Source organism: Oncorhynchus clarkii, chromosome 1, assembly GCF_045791955.1.
Source record: "Oncorhynchus clarkii lewisi isolate Uvic-CL-2024 chromosome 1, UVic_Ocla_1.0, whole genome shotgun sequence".
NCBI lineage: Eukaryota > Metazoa > Chordata > Actinopteri > Salmoniformes > Salmonidae > Oncorhynchus > Oncorhynchus clarkii.
This window is the reverse complement of record NC_092147.1, coordinates 61995597-62015074: the sequence shown is the minus strand read 5'-3', so window position 1 is coordinate 62015074 and position 19478 is coordinate 61995597. Positions and strand designations below refer to the sequence as shown.

The window sequence follows — 19478 nt, the reverse complement described above, 5'->3', positions numbered from 1 at the left end:
CAAATACTAAACTTTAGAATGCTTTAGTACAAGGTAGGTGAAAAACTATGACTTCTTCAAATGGGGGAGACGAGATACATAAAGTGAATGCTTTTGTGTCTAAATGGTATGAAACATAATGGTACATATGACATATACTGTATGAAAATACCCGAAAATGAAAGTTGACATTCTGTACTAAAAACATTTTTTAAAATCTCAAATACAAAATGCCGGAGTATAGAGCCAACATTTCAATGTTAGCTTCACTGTCCAAATACATATGGTGAGGACTGAAAGCGCTTCTTTCAGTGATGGGAACCCATAGATAAGGTGATGTGGCTGGGTCGTCTCCAGGGAACAGGACGTTCTAAGACACTGATACTGGTTGAGAAGGAAGGAGGGAGGTAGACTGCCCTGGCTGGGTGGTGACACCATGTACAATGTACTGCTGCTAGTGTGTGTGTGTGTGTGTGTGTGTGTGTGTGTGTGTGTGTGTGTGTGTGTGTGTGTGTGTGTGTGTGTGTGTGTGTGTGTGTGTGTGTGCGCCTGCGTATGCGCATGTGTGCATGCATACGTACAATAGCAGTCAAAAGTTTGGACACACATACTCATTCAAGGGTTTTTCTTAATTTTTACACTCTTGGCATTCTCTCAACCAGCTTCATGATGTAGTCACCTGGAATGCTTTTCAATTAACACATGTGCCTTGTTAAAAGTTAATTTGTGTAATTTCTTTCCTTCTTAATCCGATTGAGCCAATCAGTTATGTTGTGACAAGGTAGGGTTGGTATACAGAAGATAGCCCTATTTGGTAAAAGACCAAGTCCATATTATGGCAAGAACAGCTCAAATAAGCAAAGAGAAACAACTGTCCATCACTACTTTAAGACATGAAGGTCAGTCAATATGGAACATTTCAAGAACTTTGAAAGTTTCTTCAAGTACAGTCTCAAAAAACATCAAGCACTATGATGAAACTGGCTCTCATGAGGACCACCACAGAAAAGGAAGAATCAATTACCTCTGCTGCAGTGGATAAGTACATTAGAGTTAACGGCACCTCAGATTGCAGCCCAAATAAATGCTTTGCAGAGTTCAAGTAAGAGACACATCTTAACATCAACTGTTCAGAGGAGACTGTGAATCAGGCCTTCATGGTCAAATTGCTGCAAAGAAACCACTACTAAAGGACACCAATAAGAAGAGACTTGCTTGGGCCAAGAAACACGAGCAATGGACATTAGACCAGTGGAAATCTGTTGTTCGGTCTGATGAGTCCAAATCTGATATTTTCGGTTCCAATCACCATGTCTTTGTGAGATGCAGAGTAGGTGAACGGATTATCTCTGCATGTGTGGTTCCCACAGTGAATCATAGAGGAGTTGTGATGGTGCTTTGCTGGTGACACTGTCAGTGATTTACTTAGAATTCAAGGCACACTTAACCAGCATGGCTACCACAGCATTCTGCAGCGATACGTCATCCCATCTGGTTTGCGCTAAGTGGGACTATCTTTTTTTTCTTCAACAGGATAAAGACCCAACACACCTCCAGGCTGTGTAAGGGATATTTGACCAATAAGGAGAGTGATGGAGTGCTGCATTAGATGACCTGGCCTCCACAAATCACCCGACCTCAACCAACTTGAGATGGTTTGGGATGAGTTGGACCGCAGAGTGAAGGAAAAGTAGCCAACAAGTGCTCAGCATATGTGGGAACTCCTTCAAGACTGTTGGAAAAGCATTCCAGGTGAAGCTGGTTAAGAGAATGCCAAGAGTGTACAAAGCTGTCATCAAGGCAAAGGGTGGATAATCTGAAAAATATAAAATATTTTTTGATTTGTTTAACACTTTTTTGGATACTACATGATTCCATATATGTTATTTCATAGTTTAGATGTCTTCATTATTATTCTACAATGTAGAAAATAGTAAAAATAAAGAAAAACCTTTGAATGAGTACGTGTGTCCAAACTTTGACTGGTAATGTACTGGTACTGTGACATTTCAGGGCTATTTCACAAGAAACCGGAACACCGTTGCAGTTCAGTTCATAATTTTCCTTCCACTTTCTTCAGAGCTGCACAGACATGAGGAAAATGTCTCCAAAATGTATGTTTTTCCATGAATAGAATGTGCTTTTGGATTGAGTAATTCAGTCCCATATCCTTGAAAATACTTGCAACCAGTTGTGAACTTACATAACCAATCAAGGATAATCAAAGCATAGGTCAGGATGACCCTGCCCAGAGCAACCTCCCAAGGCCGGCCACAGTGTTATGTTCTCTTTTCATCTATCTCAATAGCCTAGTTTATACATGGCGCGATCACGCGTCCTGTGTCTTGATATGCTCCACCATTTAAATGTGCCCCCATTTTTAAAAATGTGTCTACACATGGTATTAAAACGTGTTTCTTATCCGTCCACTGTGTCTGCACTGTGACCAGATTTCCTGGTTTCTATCTACACTTGTAAGATATCCAGACACAAGGGCTGTGTTTCCACAGGCAACTCAATTCTGATATTTTTGCCCAATTACTGGCATTAGAGCAGATCAGATTATTAAAAAAAGAAGAAAAATATTAGAATTGTGCTGCCTGTATAAACACAGCCAACGCGTGCCTGACGACCTCTGGAGGAGGTCAGGAAGATCGGATCAAAGTCAGATCACAATGTGTCTTTTAATTGTCTACATCGGTCTAAAAATGTGGGCACAATCAGAATGTGGACAAGATCAGGAAAACGGGTGCATGTTAGAACCAGTTATAAACGGGGCTAATGTTTAGTCCTTCAATGTGTCCCCTGTCACTTTACCACCACCTGGAAGGCATCTGTAAAAAAAAACACACACACACAAAAAAAAGTGTTACTTTGATTTCAGATACTTTCTCCCTTTCCAAGGTTGTTAATGAGCTGTCAGTCAAATAACCAGTTTGATCCACAGGCTACAGTGTCAGGGACGTGTTACTGCTCTACTAAAACCTGTAACTGGCTCTGTGGCGGCTGACACGACAACAAACAGGCAAATTTGTGTCTCTCTGTTTAGTTGACCTTGAATCTCATATTCAATTTGGAAGGGGGTGTTATTAGCCTTTCCTTATGTGGTTTGCCACAGGGTTAATTTAGCAGGAGGCCGTAACAAGGAGGAGACATTCACAGTGTTTTTTTAGTGGTGCAGGAGAGAAGCTTGGTGAAAATATCTGATTTAACTTTTTGGTGCACGTGGTTTAAAAGTGACCTGGTAAAACTGTTGATATTTGAGCAAATCTCCAATGTGGAAAATGTTGTTTTTTTTGTCTTCTCAATTCATAAACAAAGGCTCTCCTTTTACTTTGAGCCTGGCGACTTCCCATTGTACTGTTGTTTTTTTCCAGAGTGCCGTCACTCACATGTCCACAAATAACCCTGGCACACAGTTGTTGATACCAAACTCTGAACACTAGAAGGGCTAAAGGAAAGAAACAACCTTTTCTCCTTCCTTCGTTGTCTCCTTTTAAATGTCCTTTTTAACGAGGCAGTGGTCGGGTTGGCCAGATACCACACACAACCGACCGGGCAGGTTTATCTTCCAGACGTGACCTGAGCAGGGGTTATCATTAAATCTGTTATTGTGTGTGTGAGACTGCGTGTGTGGGTGCATGCTCGGATCCCAGCTAACAATTCCAGGGAGAGAGAACGTTTTTGTAATGTCACCCGTAATGTTCCCCTAATGTTTTGGTCCTTTTTTCAATTTAGTTAGGGGGAACATTCTATCAATGTTAGCGAAAGCCTTTTGAGAACCTTTTTTTAGAATGTGTTGGTGTTAAAGTTAGATTAACATTCCCTTAATGTCAAGCAGAACTGACCTAGAACGTGTTTACAGTATTCCCAGCATATACAATCATGTTCTAGACACTTCATGAGAATGTTGCAAGAACACTCCTGTATCCAGTTTTCTAAAGGTTAGGAGAATACTTCATCATCATTTATGCAATTATTAGTCAATATGTCCCCACCTGGGATTTCAACTCACAACCTCTCAGTTAACATTCAGCTCTTTTTGCAACTCCACTACATCTCTGTCAGTTAGCACTTAATTGGACTATTTTCTCATCATGGATATGACTTATTTCAACAATTTAATACGGGCTTTCTGAATAGTTGTCTAATGTTGGTGGGGCATATTAACCTGTTTCAACGATAGCTCCTGAATCACTATGAGCAATAAAAGGTTTTTCTTGAGTTTACTTTTAACAGAGCGGAGATTTCCTTTACTTAAAAGTGCATTCAACCTATTGCTTACACCTATCAAGTTGTTTCAGATCTACAACAAGTAGATAGGGAGCAAGGGTTTAGTGTTTCTTCTGGACAAGGCCTAACTTTACTGGCCCAATAAGCACAGGCCCTAGTGATCCCCGATTGGGACAGTGGTTGGGGTGTTCGTCATTAGTGCTGGTGGCCTGGTAAATATTTCCAAGTGTTCTAACAAAATGTTCATATAAACAATTGAAATGCCTGATCAATGCAATTCAAAATGGCAATAATGACATCAACATATATTGCTAAGAATGGGAAGGTACGGTGACTCCCCTAGCAGGTGTCAAACGCAGGGCACCAATGCCCTGGCCAGTATAGTTAGGCCCTGTCCAGAAGAAACCCTAAATCTTCCTTCCTAGATCTAAAACAACTTGATCAGTGTAAGCAATAGGGTGAATGCTGTCTTAATAGTACACTCAATCAAATATTTTCTTGAGTGTACCTTTAAGAGAGCATTCACCCTCTACACCTATCAAGTTGTTTTAGATCTAGGAAGGAGGGTTTCTGGTTAGGGCCTATCTATACATAGTGATTCAGGAGTATTAATAAAACAGGTTAATATGGCCCATCATTATTTGACAACTATACAGTAAGCGCTTCAATTGCTGAAATGAATAAATAAAATCAATGATGAGAATAGTCAGATTAACTGATACCTGAGACGGACACGGTGGCATAGCAGGAAGCTCGTAGTACTGTGAATCAAGAGGTTGTGAGTTCAAATCCCAGGTGAGGACATGTTAAATAATAATGACTGTATAAACACACAATGTAATCTGGTATGCAAAGTTAAAAGCAGTGTCTGTGAGTATCCCTAACCTTGCCAACCAATAAAGAGCTGTGACTGGAGCTGTGGTTTACATTGATTGGCTGGTCAACAGTGACATGTTCAATGAGTGTTCTCATTCATTGTGTCGAGAACATGGCAACCATGTTTTGAGTATGTTGGAATCACTTGAATGTTTTACAAACGTGTCTAGAACATTAATGTCCTAAGTTCTGAGAACATGGTAACCATTATTCTCAGTTAAGTTATATGACATTAAGAGAATGGTTTCTTGGAAATATTCCTTGAACATCACTGGAATACTCCTATAACAACGTTAGTTAATTAACAAATTAAACTATTAAAGGGACATTCTTTAAAGTTGTGGGAACGTTTGTTGTTAGCTAAGACGTGTGTGCGCACATTTAGTCACCTAATATGAAATCCCGCTTCTTTCCCCATTGTCTAACAAAACAGGGCAAATCAGTCTGATTTGACAACACGTTTCAAGTCACTGGACACATTTTGGGCAATTCCTTTTGTCATGGGAATAGTAAATGGGTCACTGTGAAGGCTACTGGCCTAGTTATAACAGAACACTTTGAGCTCCTTCCCTAACATCAAGCTCAACATGTTCATCTTTTAGATGACCAAGGAGGTCAATCAGTGCTGGGTTGAATGGACGGTGCAGCCCACACTGAGATCAATTGTTGGTAACACACAGCACATTCATATCTGGGTATGTTTGATGTGTAATGTAGACTTGTGCTTTTTCTCCTGTCTGATGTAACAGTATTGACAAATCGTTACAATGGAGGTGGCTGTTTGGTGTCTCGTACTTCAGTGGTTGTGCAGTACAGTGGTCAGCTGTTCTGTACTACGCTGAGCTTGAGCTGAGCGGTCTAGCATTAGAACGTCTCACGTCGGGCTGCTGGAGGTTCCAAGACTCAACACGTCAGTACTGTGCTGTGCCGATCAGTGCTTGGTTAGTGCAAGGACACTCGTGTCATTTTAGCCCTCAGACATGGCTGTAGACTCCCATGGCTTCCAACAACTGTTAAAAAAAGAGTCACATTACAGTGGAAACGGTCTCAACTACGCATCTCATCTTTTCTGATCTGGCTAATTTTGAGTCGTCCTATCGGTCCTTATGTCGACTGTTGGATCTGAGCTGGGCTTAAAAAGGCTAAAATCCTAAATCAGCACTCCTACTCTGAGATACGTGATACATACGACCCCTGCCCTTTTCCTACCCATCATCCCCCTGGAGCTCACCCCCCCTCCCCTTAGCCCATTTGCAGATGGAAATAGCTTGTATGTGACACTTGGCTCCTGAGCGTCAGGGCAGCTTTAAATCAAATCAAAATGTTTTTGTCCCATGCTTTGTAAAACAACAAGTTTAGAGTAACAGTAAAATGCTTACTTGCGGGCCCTTCCCAACATTGGGAAGGGGTACGACGTAATTGAGGTAGATACATTATTTACATATACAGTAGGTAGGGGTAAAGTGACTTGGCAACAGGATAGATAATAAACAGTGTCACCAGCAAAGCACCCCTACACCATCACACCTCCTCCATGCTTCACTGTGGGAACCACACATGCGGAGATCATCCGTTCACCAACTCTGCGTCTCGCAAAGACATTGCGGTTGGAACCAAAAACAAAAAAAATTGGACTCATCAGGCCAAACGACAGATTTCCACTGGTCTAATGTCCATTGCTCGTGTTTATTGGCCCAAGCAAGTCTCTTCTTCTTATTGGTGTCCTTTAGTAGTGGTTTCTATGCAGCAATTCGACCATGAAGGCCTGATTCACGCAGTCTCCTCTGAACACTTGATGTTGAGATGTTACTTACTTGAACTCTGCAAAGCATTTATTTGGGCTGAAATGTATGAGGCTGCTAACTCTAATGACTTATCCTCTGCAGCAGAGGTAACTCTGGGTCTTCCTTTCCTGTGGCGGTCCTCATAAGAGTCAGTTTCATCATAGCGCTTGATGGTTTTTGCAACTGCACTTAAAGAAACTTTCAAAGTCCTTGAAATGTTCCATATTGACTGACCTTCATGTCTTAAAGTAATGCTGGACTGTCATGTCTCTTTGCTTGTTTGAGCTGTTCTTGCCATAATATGCACTTGGTCTTTTACCAAATAGGGCTATCTTCTGTATACCACACCTACCTTGTCACAACACAACTGATTGGGTCAAACGCATTAAGAAGGAAAGAAATTCCACAAATTAACAATGTACACCTGTTAATTGAAATGCATTTCAGTTGACTACCTCATTAAGCTGGTTGAAAGAATGTCAAGAGTGTACAAAGCTGTGATCAAGGCAAAGGGTGGCTGCTTTGAAGAATCTCAAATATAAAATATATATTTAATTTGTTTAATACTTTTTTGGTTACTACATGATTCCATATGTGTTATTTCATAGTTTTGCTGTCATCACTATTATTCTACAATGTAGAAAATAGTAAGAATAAAGAAAAACCCTGGAATGAGTAGGTGTGTCCAAACTTTTGACTTATTTTAGATACATTTTACCTTATGATCGCTGGGGACAAATGTGAAACCAGTCATATGGCAGCAAATTGAAGCATATCAACGTATCACTTTTTCCACAGCGCAGTTTATGAAACGCTGGCCTCATAACTTGGGGTAAAATTTTGAGACCCAGGCTATAGGCTTCTGTAGTCAAGCGCAAATGACAAATGATAGCGCCAAACCTGTCAAGTTGATTCATGATTTCTAGAATGTTTTTAATTATATGCCTAGGCTTATCAGCATTTTTTCAAGTTGTAATGTATTAGCCAATATCGGTAGGCACAGTCAGTTTTACCCAGATACATGTATACCGGTCACGGACTTTAGTGTTAGTTCCATTACATCGTTAGTTGACCTTTCTTTCCTCTGTCACGTTCGTGTGGTTGTTCCAGAGGATCGCTAGCAATAGTGGACCATATTAGGATAATGTATTACACTCGTTATGAAACGCAAACCATACGTAGGAGTTCAAACCTGGAGCACGCTTCACGACTCAACTATTGCCATCACAGATTTATTTTTATATAACTAGGCAAATCAGTAAAGATGAAGTAAAGTGTCAGCACGGGGGTTTGAACTTGCAACCTTCCGGTTACTAGTCCAACACTCTAACCACTAGGCTACCCTGAGGATAATATATTTGTCCAAATTAGTTTTTGTATTATTCATAAATAGTTTAACCCTTAATAATATACAAGGTCAGGGTATTTTTAAAACGTCTAGTTAGTGCTTAAGGTGACAAATATGCATATTTGCATAGCTTTCTTTAATTGATCCCTAATATCCTTAAACCTTTCTCTCCATATATTTTTGTGAGTCCGTCGAGATTTAAAAAAATAAAATAAAAATGGTACACCAAATGTAAAGGGATGGCTTTAGATAATGCACTGAAAACCCTACTAAATGAAAACTCCACGAGAAAATCTGGTGGCCAGCAATTTGGGACTATTTTCAGCAGTTGAGTAAATTGTATTCAGCGTGCCCAAGGGAACCACATGCAAAGCCCATTATGCACCTGCATAAGGAAAGTCTGAATACCTACTAAAAACTACTAAGAAGTGCATTGGAAAGGCGTACATTTCCTAAGTCTGAATCGGGCCCTATGCGAATTAGAGTGGGTCCAGGGTGTCTGGGATGATGGTGTTGATGTGAGCCATGACCAGCCTTTCAAAGCATTTCATGTCTACAGATATGATTGCTACGGGGCAACAGTCATTTAGATAGGTTACATTGGCGTTCTTGGGCACAGGGATTATGGTGGTCTGCTTAAAACATGTAGATATTACGGACTGGGTCAGGGTGAGGCTGAAAATGTAATTGAAGGCACTTGCCAGCTGGCCGGTGGATGTTCTGAGTACGCGTCCTGGTAATCCGTCTGGCCCAGCGGCCTGGTGAATGTTGACCTGCTTAAAGGTCTTACTCACGTCTTTACCTTGCGTTGAGATGATACTGTTTGCCATGACTAGCCTGTTCACTCAGACGGTTGTTGTTTGGCAGAGGAAAAATCTGAGCAGGACTAAAAGCTAAACAGTTCGCTCAGATGGGAACTGATTTCTCATTCTGGAGTGGAATCCCTCCCGCCACATTTCTGCCAGCCCCGAATGTAAATAGACAGGAACTCCTGGGTTAGGGGTGAATGGTGAAGTGGAGAAATGAGAGAGAACTGAGGGGTTTCAGCTCCAAAACAGAGTTTATCTATCAACATTCAGACATTATGCTGAGAACATTTAGTATGCATGAGCCCATCCATTCACCACATGAAAGCCCATTGGAGCATTGCCCATTGACCACACAAGGAAACATCAGTGTGAAAGGTGCACTTGACTGTCGGCCTACTCTCTTCCACACAAAACACCCATCCACACAGCATGTCTGACTTTCACGCTCACCACTCATTAACAAAATATGGTATAATAAGACGGTATGGTAAGGAATACGTTTTTGGGGGGGCTAAATATGAGAGGTAATTCAGTCACCCTCATAAACACAGTCTGGCTTTTTACTGCAGCCAGTCAGGTTTTACCGCACATTTACCCCGTGTGCCCCTGATGTTACACCTACTACTCCAACATCTACATGTTCCCTTGTCATCTAAATTAATAAATCACAGGGCTTTTATGCTGAGGGCCCAGATGAGCAGAGACATGCCTCCTTTCCCCTCCCTGTGACCTAAATGCAGCTGCTTTCCCCCTCTCAGTAAAGGCCGCTATGGGATCACATCAAAAACCAAGCCCTCTGCACTGTGAAGGCAATTTAAAATCCACAAACAAATAGGTAAACACACAGAGCGGAGGTGTAAACCTTATGAGGTGCAGTGTTTCATCATTTACATATGATCAGTTTAAAAATGTTGTTTTGTGTTCTTTCTTCTCATCTCTCAATCTCTCAGCCCAGCTAACAATTCCAGGGAGAGAGAATGTATTTGTAATGCTACCCGTAATGTTCCCCTAATGTTTGAGTGTCCAGTTTTTCCATTAGTTAGGGTTACATTCTGTTTGCTAGAAAACTTTTTTAGCATGTCCTGGTGTTAAAGTTATGTTTTACATCAAGGGAATGTTCTCTTCTCTAGGAAATTGTTAAAATGTTCTCAGAATACACAACATTCATGTTCTAGATGCGTTTTATGGGGACGTTTCAAGAACATTCATGTGTCCAGTTTTCTGAGTGTAAGGAGAGTATTCCAACATGTCACATCAAACAAACACACAGAACACGGTTGCCATGTTCTCACAACATAATTTAAACTCAGCAAAAAAATAAACGCCCTCTAGCTGTCAACTGTGTTTATTTTCAGCAAACTTAACATGTGTAAATATTTGTGTGAAGATAACAAGATTCAACAACTGAAACATAAACTGTACAAGTTCCACAGACATGTGACTACCAGAAATGGAATAATGTGTCCCTGAACAAAGGGGGAGGGTCAAAATCAAAAAGTAAGAGTCAGTATCTGGTGTGGCCACCAGCTGCATTAAGTACTGCAGTGCATCTCCTCCTCATGGACTGCACCATATTTGCCAGTTCTTGCTGTGAGATGTTACCTTACTCTTCCATCATGGTTCCTGGACATTTCTGGGGGGAATGGCCCTGGTCCTCACCCTCCGATCCAACAGGTCCCAGACGTGCTCAATGGGATTGAGATCCAGGCCCTTCGCTGGCCATGGCAGAACACTGATATTCCTGTCTTGCAGGAAATCACGCACAGAATGAGCAGTATGGCTGGTGGCATTGTCATGCTGGAGGGTCAGATCAGGATGAGCCTGCAGGAAGGGTAACACATGATGGAGGAGGATGTCTTCCCTGTAACGCACAGCGTTGAGATTGCCTGCAATGACAACAAGCTCAGTCCGATGATGCTGTGACACACCGTCCCAGACTATGACGGCCCCGACGACAAATGCGAATCCGACCATCACCCCTGCTGAGATAAAACCGCGACTCGTCAGTGAAGAGCACTTCTTGCCAGTCCTGTCTGGTCCAGCGACGGTGGGTTTGTGCCCATAGGCGACGCTGTTGCCGGTGATGTCTGGTGAGGACCTGCCTTACAACAGGTCTACAAGCCCTCAGTCCAGCCTCTCTCAGCCTATTGCGGACAGTCTGGGCACTGATGTAGGGATTGTGCATACCTGGTGTAACTAGGGCAGTTGTTGTTGCCATCCTGTACCTGTCCTGCAGGTGTGATGTTCGGATGTACCGGTCCTGTGCAGGTGGCGTTACGTGGTCTGCCACTGTGAGGATGAGCAGTTGCCCATCCTGTCTCCCTGTAGCGCTGTCTTAGGCGTCGCACAGTACGGACATTGCAATTTATTGCCCTGGCCACATCAGCAGTCCTCATGCCTCCTTGCAGCATGCCTAAGGCACGTTCAAGCAGATGAGCAGGGACCCTGGGCATCTTTCTTTTGATGTTTTTCAGAGTTTGTAGAAAGGCCTCGTTAGTGTCCTAAGTTTTCATAACTGTGACCTTAATTGCCTACCATCTGTAAGCGGTTAGTGTCTTAATGACCATTCCACAGGTGCAAGTTCATTAATTGTTTATTGAACAAGCATGGGAAACAGTATTTAAACCCTTTACAATGAAGATCTGTGAAGTTATTTGGATTTTTACAAATTATCTTTAAAAGACACTGTCCTGAAAAAGGGACATTTATTTTTTTGCTGAGTTTATTAGTGTTCTAGACACATTTCATGGGAATGTTGCAGTTATATCAGTTGTCAGGACATTGCCTGATGGCCCTAAATAAACATCGCCAACATTTAACTCAACATGTCCTCCTCTTAGATTTAAACTTACAACCTTTTGGATGTAAGATCATTCAGGTCTTACTGCTACAATGTCTGTGTCAGTTAACACTTAAATCAATATTTGATCATTGACTTGATTGACTTATTTCAACAATTGATTGGATTTTAGGAGAATTGCGCTGGAGGAGATGGCTGCCGTTTTACGGTCCCCTAACCAATTGTGCTATTATGCATTTTTTTGAGTTATTTGTAACTTATTTTGTACTTCATGTTTCTGACACCATCTCGTATGACCGAAAATAGCTTCTAGATATCAGGACAGCGATTACTCACCCCGTACTGCAAGAATATTATTTTTATTCAATGAGTCGGACGCAAAGGATTTACTCCAGACACCCGGCAAGGCCCTCATTCGCAGGAGAAAGTAACGGAGATATCGGGGACGTAGGTCTGGGTGCCTTGTAAGGATCCGACGGCGAGTGGGTTAATCTGCCTTTACCATCGATCCTATTAGCCAGCGTACAACCACTGGATAATAAAATAGACTAACTACGAGGACATTAAAAACTGTAATATCTTATGTTTGACCGAGTCGTGGCTGAACGACGACATGAATAACATACAGCTGGTGGGTATTACGCTTTTTCGGGCAGGATAGAACAACAATTTATCATCAGGTAGAACGGAAAACCAGCAAGCACCAGACCCTGTAGAGTAATAGTTTAATTCCTCTGCCCTAGAGATATCCCTTATCTGGACAGTGGGTGGTCATCATTGGTGCCCTGTGATCGAGACCCGCTAAGCGAGTCACCCTACTCTTGAATTCTTAGCAGGTGTAAAAGTGCATCCATCTAGGTCGGCGGCAGAAAAACCAGGCGCAATAGATGATGGTCATTGTAGTTAATTACCAAGTTCTTATGCTGAACGTTGGGGTTGCTGTGGCACAGTAGTTTGTGCTACTCAACAGCACCTGTATATAACAATTTGTTTTTACCAAATAGACTTATGTTTAAAAACAGTGAATATTAGAGTATCTGTCACTGGTACCATGCTGGTGGACATATCTAACAAATGGAAAATAGTTGGCAGGTATCTGAGGGTTGAGTCTGATAATTCTGCGGACCAGACTAAGTTGAATTAGTAGTAGTCTTTTTTTCCCCCTACAGATGGCCTGCTTAGCTGCTTAAAATTCTTACAAGCTTGTTTTGGCTGGTCTGTAGCTTACTCTTTACATGTTTGGGGCTGCTGGTGAACCATGATGTGCAGGCATAATCAAAAGTGACAATGGACTAGCGCACTTGCCAGTCTTTAGGGTGTCGTTGTCAGCCCGTTTCGAGGATGCTGGAATTATATTTTGGATGACGTGTGCATGCCTACAGGAGCCGTTTGAAGTAGCCTAATCAGATGAACACATTGTGACTGGTTGTGCTTATTATGCCCTATATCAAATGTAATACATTTGAAAAAGTTAAAATGACAGTATCTAGGCTATATTGAAGTCTTTGGGTTCAAGGTGCGAGAGGAATAGCCGCTCGGATTGGAGAGGAGGCAGAGCCCACAACAGACAGCACATCTTGGTATTCAAGGGAAAAATACAGCCGGACTGGCCTGCTACTGTGCCTTTCTAGACCTTATAAAAACTGTGGAGAGCACACCCACAACCGATCCAAATGGAATGAAACATCGAAATCACAGGGCTGTTGGGCCGTTATTCAAATGACATTTTTTTCACTGCAATTTACAGCCTAGACTCGAGTTTTGAACTCTGCGCGAAAACAACGAAGAGCTTTCTGAGCTGCTTATGTCATGTCTTCACTGTTATTTCATAGGCCATGACGCATCTGGCCTCTCCACCGCCGATCAGTTAGCCTATTCCTGTTTGTTCTTGTGTAGTCACATTGAAAATGTGTGCAGCTCTGAATGCTTTTATGCGAGGTATGATTACTAGTTAGCCTATTGCAGATCTGGACAGACAATCCACCTACTGTGCCTCCATTGTCACTATGACTGGTGGATAGAGGGCCAGGCAGACAGACTGGTAGACTATATTGACCTGTGGTGTAGTAAAAAGGTAGCGTGCGGAAAAGCGTAGTGCATCAGGGAAGCACCAGAACACCTTGATATGGGGAAGGCGCATGAAAGCAGGCGAGGACATTTGTCTAGGATGGAAGAACTTGCGATGGTAAAACCAGCAAAAGAGCAAACAGACCAGGGGGGGAAAAAAAAATACACTACCCTCCCGTGTCCAATAATAATACAAAAATAACACAACCCTCCCCCCCATTGTTCATTTCTCAATCAACTTGCATGAGAAAGAGGTCGTTTAGGGTGAAGATCTACAGAGAGTTAACGTCTCTGTGGTGAACACCTCTCCCTCAAGGCCGTTTGCATTCAAGCCAACATGCAACAAATCGACTGTCCTCCTTGCCTGTGGTGACATTGTCGCAACATGAAAAAGCCGAGCGATTTCATACAGCTGAATATCACTCAGACATGTCTGAATTAAAAATATTTTTCTTGTACCATATAGCCAGCTTTGTATTGAAAGGAGCTTGGAGTCCCAAGGCAGATGGTCACTGCTGTGATGTGGTGAAGCAGCGGTCGAGACGCTGGAGCATCAGTTGATATATGAAGATATCCCAGACAAGGTTATTCATTGATCTGGCAGTGAGTTTGTATTAGAAACCCTGTGAAATGCCTTTCCCTCTTACAAGCATGCAAATGAGTAATGAAAATAACATAAATCTAGCAATTTTATACAAAACATTTGTAGAGCTAGGATTTACTCAAAACGTACACAAAGTGTGACACCAGGCGCGTGTCTACAGTCAGACAAGGGGTTGGTGGGTGGGTGCTGGGTCGGGCTGGAAGCATGTACACACACGGCTGAGATGGCTCGGTGACCTGGACAGGGCCTCCTCCTTGTGGAGGCAGGGCAGGGTGTTCTCTTCCAGGTGAACAGGCACATGAAACACACGCGATGGGGCAGGCCCCAGTGAGGCCTTGGCAAGGGTCACCGGGTCCCTGTCACAGCCTCTTCACCTGCACCACTGACAAGGGGAACCCTTGAAAGAGCATGTCCAGACACATCACCTCATATTATTCCTGAAGGACCTATATGCCCCCTAGTGAAGACATAGGGTAATAACATCCCTTGTTCCAGTACAGCAATGACAAATTACTTTTGAAACACTACCAGCTCCTTTAAGTCAAAATAGAATACTGAGTATTCTGAGAGGATGTGCTGGATGGAACCTTAGAACAAGACTACAGTTGAATACACTAATGGACATATCAATAAACACAATAAAGTATCAGTAAATGTGAGATGGTAAGATTGAGTGTAAAAACATTGGCTCCTATTTTTAGTGTGGACCGACAAACACACCCCTTTATTCCTGCTGGCCAGGGAAAAGCCACCAGCATCGATGTCTGTCACCCCTGGGGTGGGAGAACTTATTTAGCCTCCGTCAGAGCCAGCAGACAGTAGGGAGATCACATAATCATCAGTGGTCTCCCTGGCTTTGCCTGCGCTTTAAAGCCTAATCAACAAGGATAATAATCCTGATGAAAATAGTAATGGCTACTCTTCTGTTTATGTTGAATAATCACAACTCCAGTGTGGACGGCTACAATACACATGATTTACTGGCTGCCTCTACAGCCTGATCAAACTGTTGAACACTTAACAGTGCTAAAATACAGGAAGAGCTCCGACTTCAGCTTGCTGACTCTCGTGATTCGGCCCCTTTTGCTGCAGGCACTACCTTCAATGTCCAAACCATTAGTGATTTCTGTAACGCTAAAGTGGCGCTCTAGGGCAACCATTTCCCTTGCATTAATGTCCTACTTCCACTGCAGTGAAACAAAGGCTTATCCTAATGCCTCAGTCTACCTTAGCATGCTCCCTAAACAACTCCGGTTAGGATCTGGAGGGCAGCACAAAGAACCAAAAGGAGAAACAGATCCCGTTCCACATGATTTTTAAAGCAGAACAATTTATTATCAAGTACAAGAATATCATACAAAGCAGAAAAAAAATCCATCAGGTTCACAAAATTGTTTTGCCACAATCTGCGTCACTTTTGTTCGGTACAGTACAGAGAATGACTTATCAAGATTGGCGATTTTTCCACGTTAGCTTATATTTTAAGTTCTTGCTTTATTTTGTAAATGTGGAACTGCGCTGCTGACACCAGAGCAGAGTAAAAGGCGATTGACAGGAGTGTTTGGGTGTCAGAGTTCGTAAAGTGCTTTTGCCCCTTTAATACTGGTCAGTCAGTCCTTAAACAGGGCAATGGTTCCTAAGTCTTCTGTGGGCCAGGAGGAACTAGTCCACATAGGAAGAGGGGTGCCCTGCCTTACTGCCAGTCAAAGGAGCGCTTCACCAGGCGGTAGAAGTTACGATTGTGCTCCCGGAGGTAGGAGCGTAGCTGTTGCAGTACGGTACTGTTGACGGCCGGGTGGGGACGCCCTTTGGACTCGTGCAGGCAGCGTTCTCGCCCCTCACTCCGGATGCAGAAGAACCCCTTGGTCTGGTTGAAGTAGAAGTTGGACGACATTATCCTGGGGGGCAGGTTGAGGAAACGCTCTACTTTCTGCAGCTCGGGAAGGGGGTCGCGGATCAAAGTGTCCCCATCAACGATGTGGATCTGCTCCAGAGGGAAGTGGCGCAGCCAGTTCCGCATATGCACGTCGTAGAAGCTACGCTGGATGGCCTTGTAGCGGGTGTTGAGAGCTCCGCTGCGCACCAGCAGATTCTCAATGGCCTGCACTGGCTTGTGGTTCTCCAGGCGGTTGAAGTAGACCTGGGTGTAGTCTGAGACGACGCGTTCAGTTGGGTCCCGCAGGATCAGCAGCAGCTTGATGGAGGAGTTCATGGCACGGATGCGCTCTGGCGCCAGGGAAGAGGTGAAATAGCCTGGCGTCTTCTCCACTGTGATCTGGTGCGGGTAGGAATAGGGCATCAGCTCACGGTACCAGTCAAAGCCCTTGGCGTAGTTCTCGTCCCAGTCGAAGAAGTGCACCTCTGTGGCGGCGGCAGCGACCTCAGGGTGGATATCTAGCATCTCCAGCAGGGCGCGTGTCCCCCCCTTGCGCACCCCAATGATGATGCTGTGGGGGGCATGTTTGCTAGTCCCCGGGGGTGGAGACAGAGTGACATTGGCAGTGAGTCCAGGGCCCAGATCCAGACTCTGAAAAAACTCTGATGGGGCAGCATAAGTCTGGAGAACCAGGAGGAACACTGACACCAACAAGCAGGCCATGGTGAGGGAGGTTGACGAGAAGAGAAAAACAGAGGAGAGGGGATGGTCAGAGAGACAGGAGAGCAGTGGATCAGGTTTAGCTGTGGATCAGAGCCATCTCTTTGTGATCAAAGCTCACGTGAACAGAGCGGCTGTCTTCGTCTGCCATCGAGCATGAGGAGGAGAAATCACAGCCAGTCCAGAGCACATCTGTAGAGACAGAAGGAAGAAAAATGTACTTAGCTCTTCCCATTTGATTATCATGAAAAGCTAGCATAGCCCGAAGGCAATTTCTTTAACCTGACAAAGCTTTCCAGTAATTAATAGAATTCAAGTCTGTCTCAAGTGTTTCCTCTCTTTTCGTTATTATTATTCATCTCACTCAGTTTCAAATGTTTTCCTTCCATCTCCCCCTCGCCTCTCTCCTTTCTGTATCAGGAGTCACTTGTTTCAATTATATGGTGTAATTTCACTGGCTGAAAAATATTTAGCTCTCTCAGCCACATTTCTGGGATGAACTATGCAAGTGTCTGGCTCTGGGCCAAAACATAGGCCACACAACTTCATTTTGTTTTACCGGGGGTCATAATCCTCACTCAAATCAATACACTTAACCTTCACCCGGGAACATTTCAATGAAGACAGCAGGGGTAAGTGTAAAGGACAAAGTGTGACTGTAGGAATAAGAGAAGCTTTTAGTTCTGGATACTGTACCTTCTGATTTTCTATACATGTGAAGCAAGATCAAAAACAAGACCAAGAGAACTAGGACAGGAGGACTAGGATCGAAAAATACTGGATAGACTCTGAACAGCCATAACATTTTAGTCCTCCTGACCTTAAGTCTTCCCAAATGCTTTCATCAGGAAAACAAACTACGGGAGAGGTCGATTCCTCCATGCAAGTCAAAATAACTGCTCTGTTGCATAAACATCAAATACCAGCAAAAGGTCATGGTAAGGCTCTCTAAATAAACTCCCAGAATCATTATCCGGCTGAAAATAGGCTTCCCTGCTGAAAAAAAAAACCCCCAGCATAGGCTGGTCATGCTGGTGACCAGCCGCCACCGCGTTATGGACACTGGTAGTCTCTCGTGGAAAGACTACGTAAACATAAATGGTACCATAGATCTGTCACGATACGTGATGCGTGAGATCCAGTAGTATTAGTTCCCATGTTCGTTTTTTTTCGCCACTGGTTATTTGGACAAAAATAAAAATAAATAAATAAATAAAAATCACACTTTCGTAGGTGTTAGCATCTTTCGAATATCGGAACGGGAGGGAACATTTGTCCCATAGACTTGTCCGTAACGAACAAAGAGAGAGGACGGAGCTCTTCCTTCCGGTTCAGATCCTCATTCTAGTTCTTCTCAACACGTATGGACCCAGAACTTAAAATCATACTTTCGTTCTGTGTTAATTAACCGAGATAAGGACATTGGTGACCAGCCGTCGCTGTGTTTTGGACATTGGTAACTAAGCTGATCACAAGCATACCAATCATGCTGGTCACCAGCAAAACTAGCATCAATTCAGCTTGCAAAGTTATGTTTTATTCCTATTGGGATCCAGTCAAAGTGGGGATATCCAAGAATTGGAACGTGTATTCACCCACAATCTGCATTCAGAATGACAGCCAGGCTTAGAAAGATTTATAAATACCTAAACCATCTAAAAACAGGAACAACCATTTCAGCAATGGTTGCAATACGTCCAACTAACAGATTGGATTAGTTTAGAAAAATCTATATGTTAATCATGTTTGTGTAGCATAAGATTGAATTAATTCAATGTATACGCAAAAAAAAAAATGTGGAAAAGTACCAAATTTGCATACTTGAGTACAAGTAAGACACCTTAAAAGAAAGACTCAAGTAAAAGTCACCCAGTAAAATACTACTTGAGTAAAAGTATTTGGTTTTAAATGTACGTAAAAGTATAAATCATTTTAAAATGTCTTATATTAAGCAAAACAAACGACACATTTTTCTATTTACGGATAGCCAGGGTCAACACTCAGACATAATTTACAAACAAAGCATTTGTGTTTAGTGAGTCTGCCAGATCAGAGGTAGCAGGGATGACCAGGGATGTTCTCTTGATAAGTGAGTGAATTAGACAATTTTCCTGTCCTGCTAAGCATTCAAAATGTAACAAGCACTTTTGGGTGTCAGGGAAATTGTAAGAAGTAAAAAAGCACATTATTTTCATCAGGAATGTAGTGGAGTAAAAGTTAAAGTTCTCAAAAATATAAATAGTAAAGTACAGATACCCCCCCCCAAAAATGACTTAGTAGTAGTACTTTAAAGTATTTTTTACTTAAGTACTTTACACCACTGCTAAAAATATATTGAAACAAACTATTCTAAAAAGCTAACGAAAATAGACCATGCTGGTA

General features: G+C 42.7%; 1 protein-coding gene across 1 annotated transcript in view; it reads right to left on the bottom strand.

The window, feature by feature from the left end:
* Positions 1 to 15810: 15810 nt before the first annotated feature.
* Positions 15811 to 19478, bottom strand: part of LOC139416773 (heparan sulfate glucosamine 3-O-sulfotransferase 1-like) — a 30096-nt gene continuing 26428 nt past the window's right edge. Inside the window, exon 2 of the mRNA XM_071165838.1 lies at positions 15811 to 17288. Coding sequence (XP_071021939.1) covers positions 16194 to 17099 — 906 coding nt within the window. The 5' untranslated portion in view covers positions 17100 to 17288 and the 3' untranslated portion in view covers positions 15811 to 16193. The remainder of the gene's footprint in view (positions 17289 to 19478) is intronic.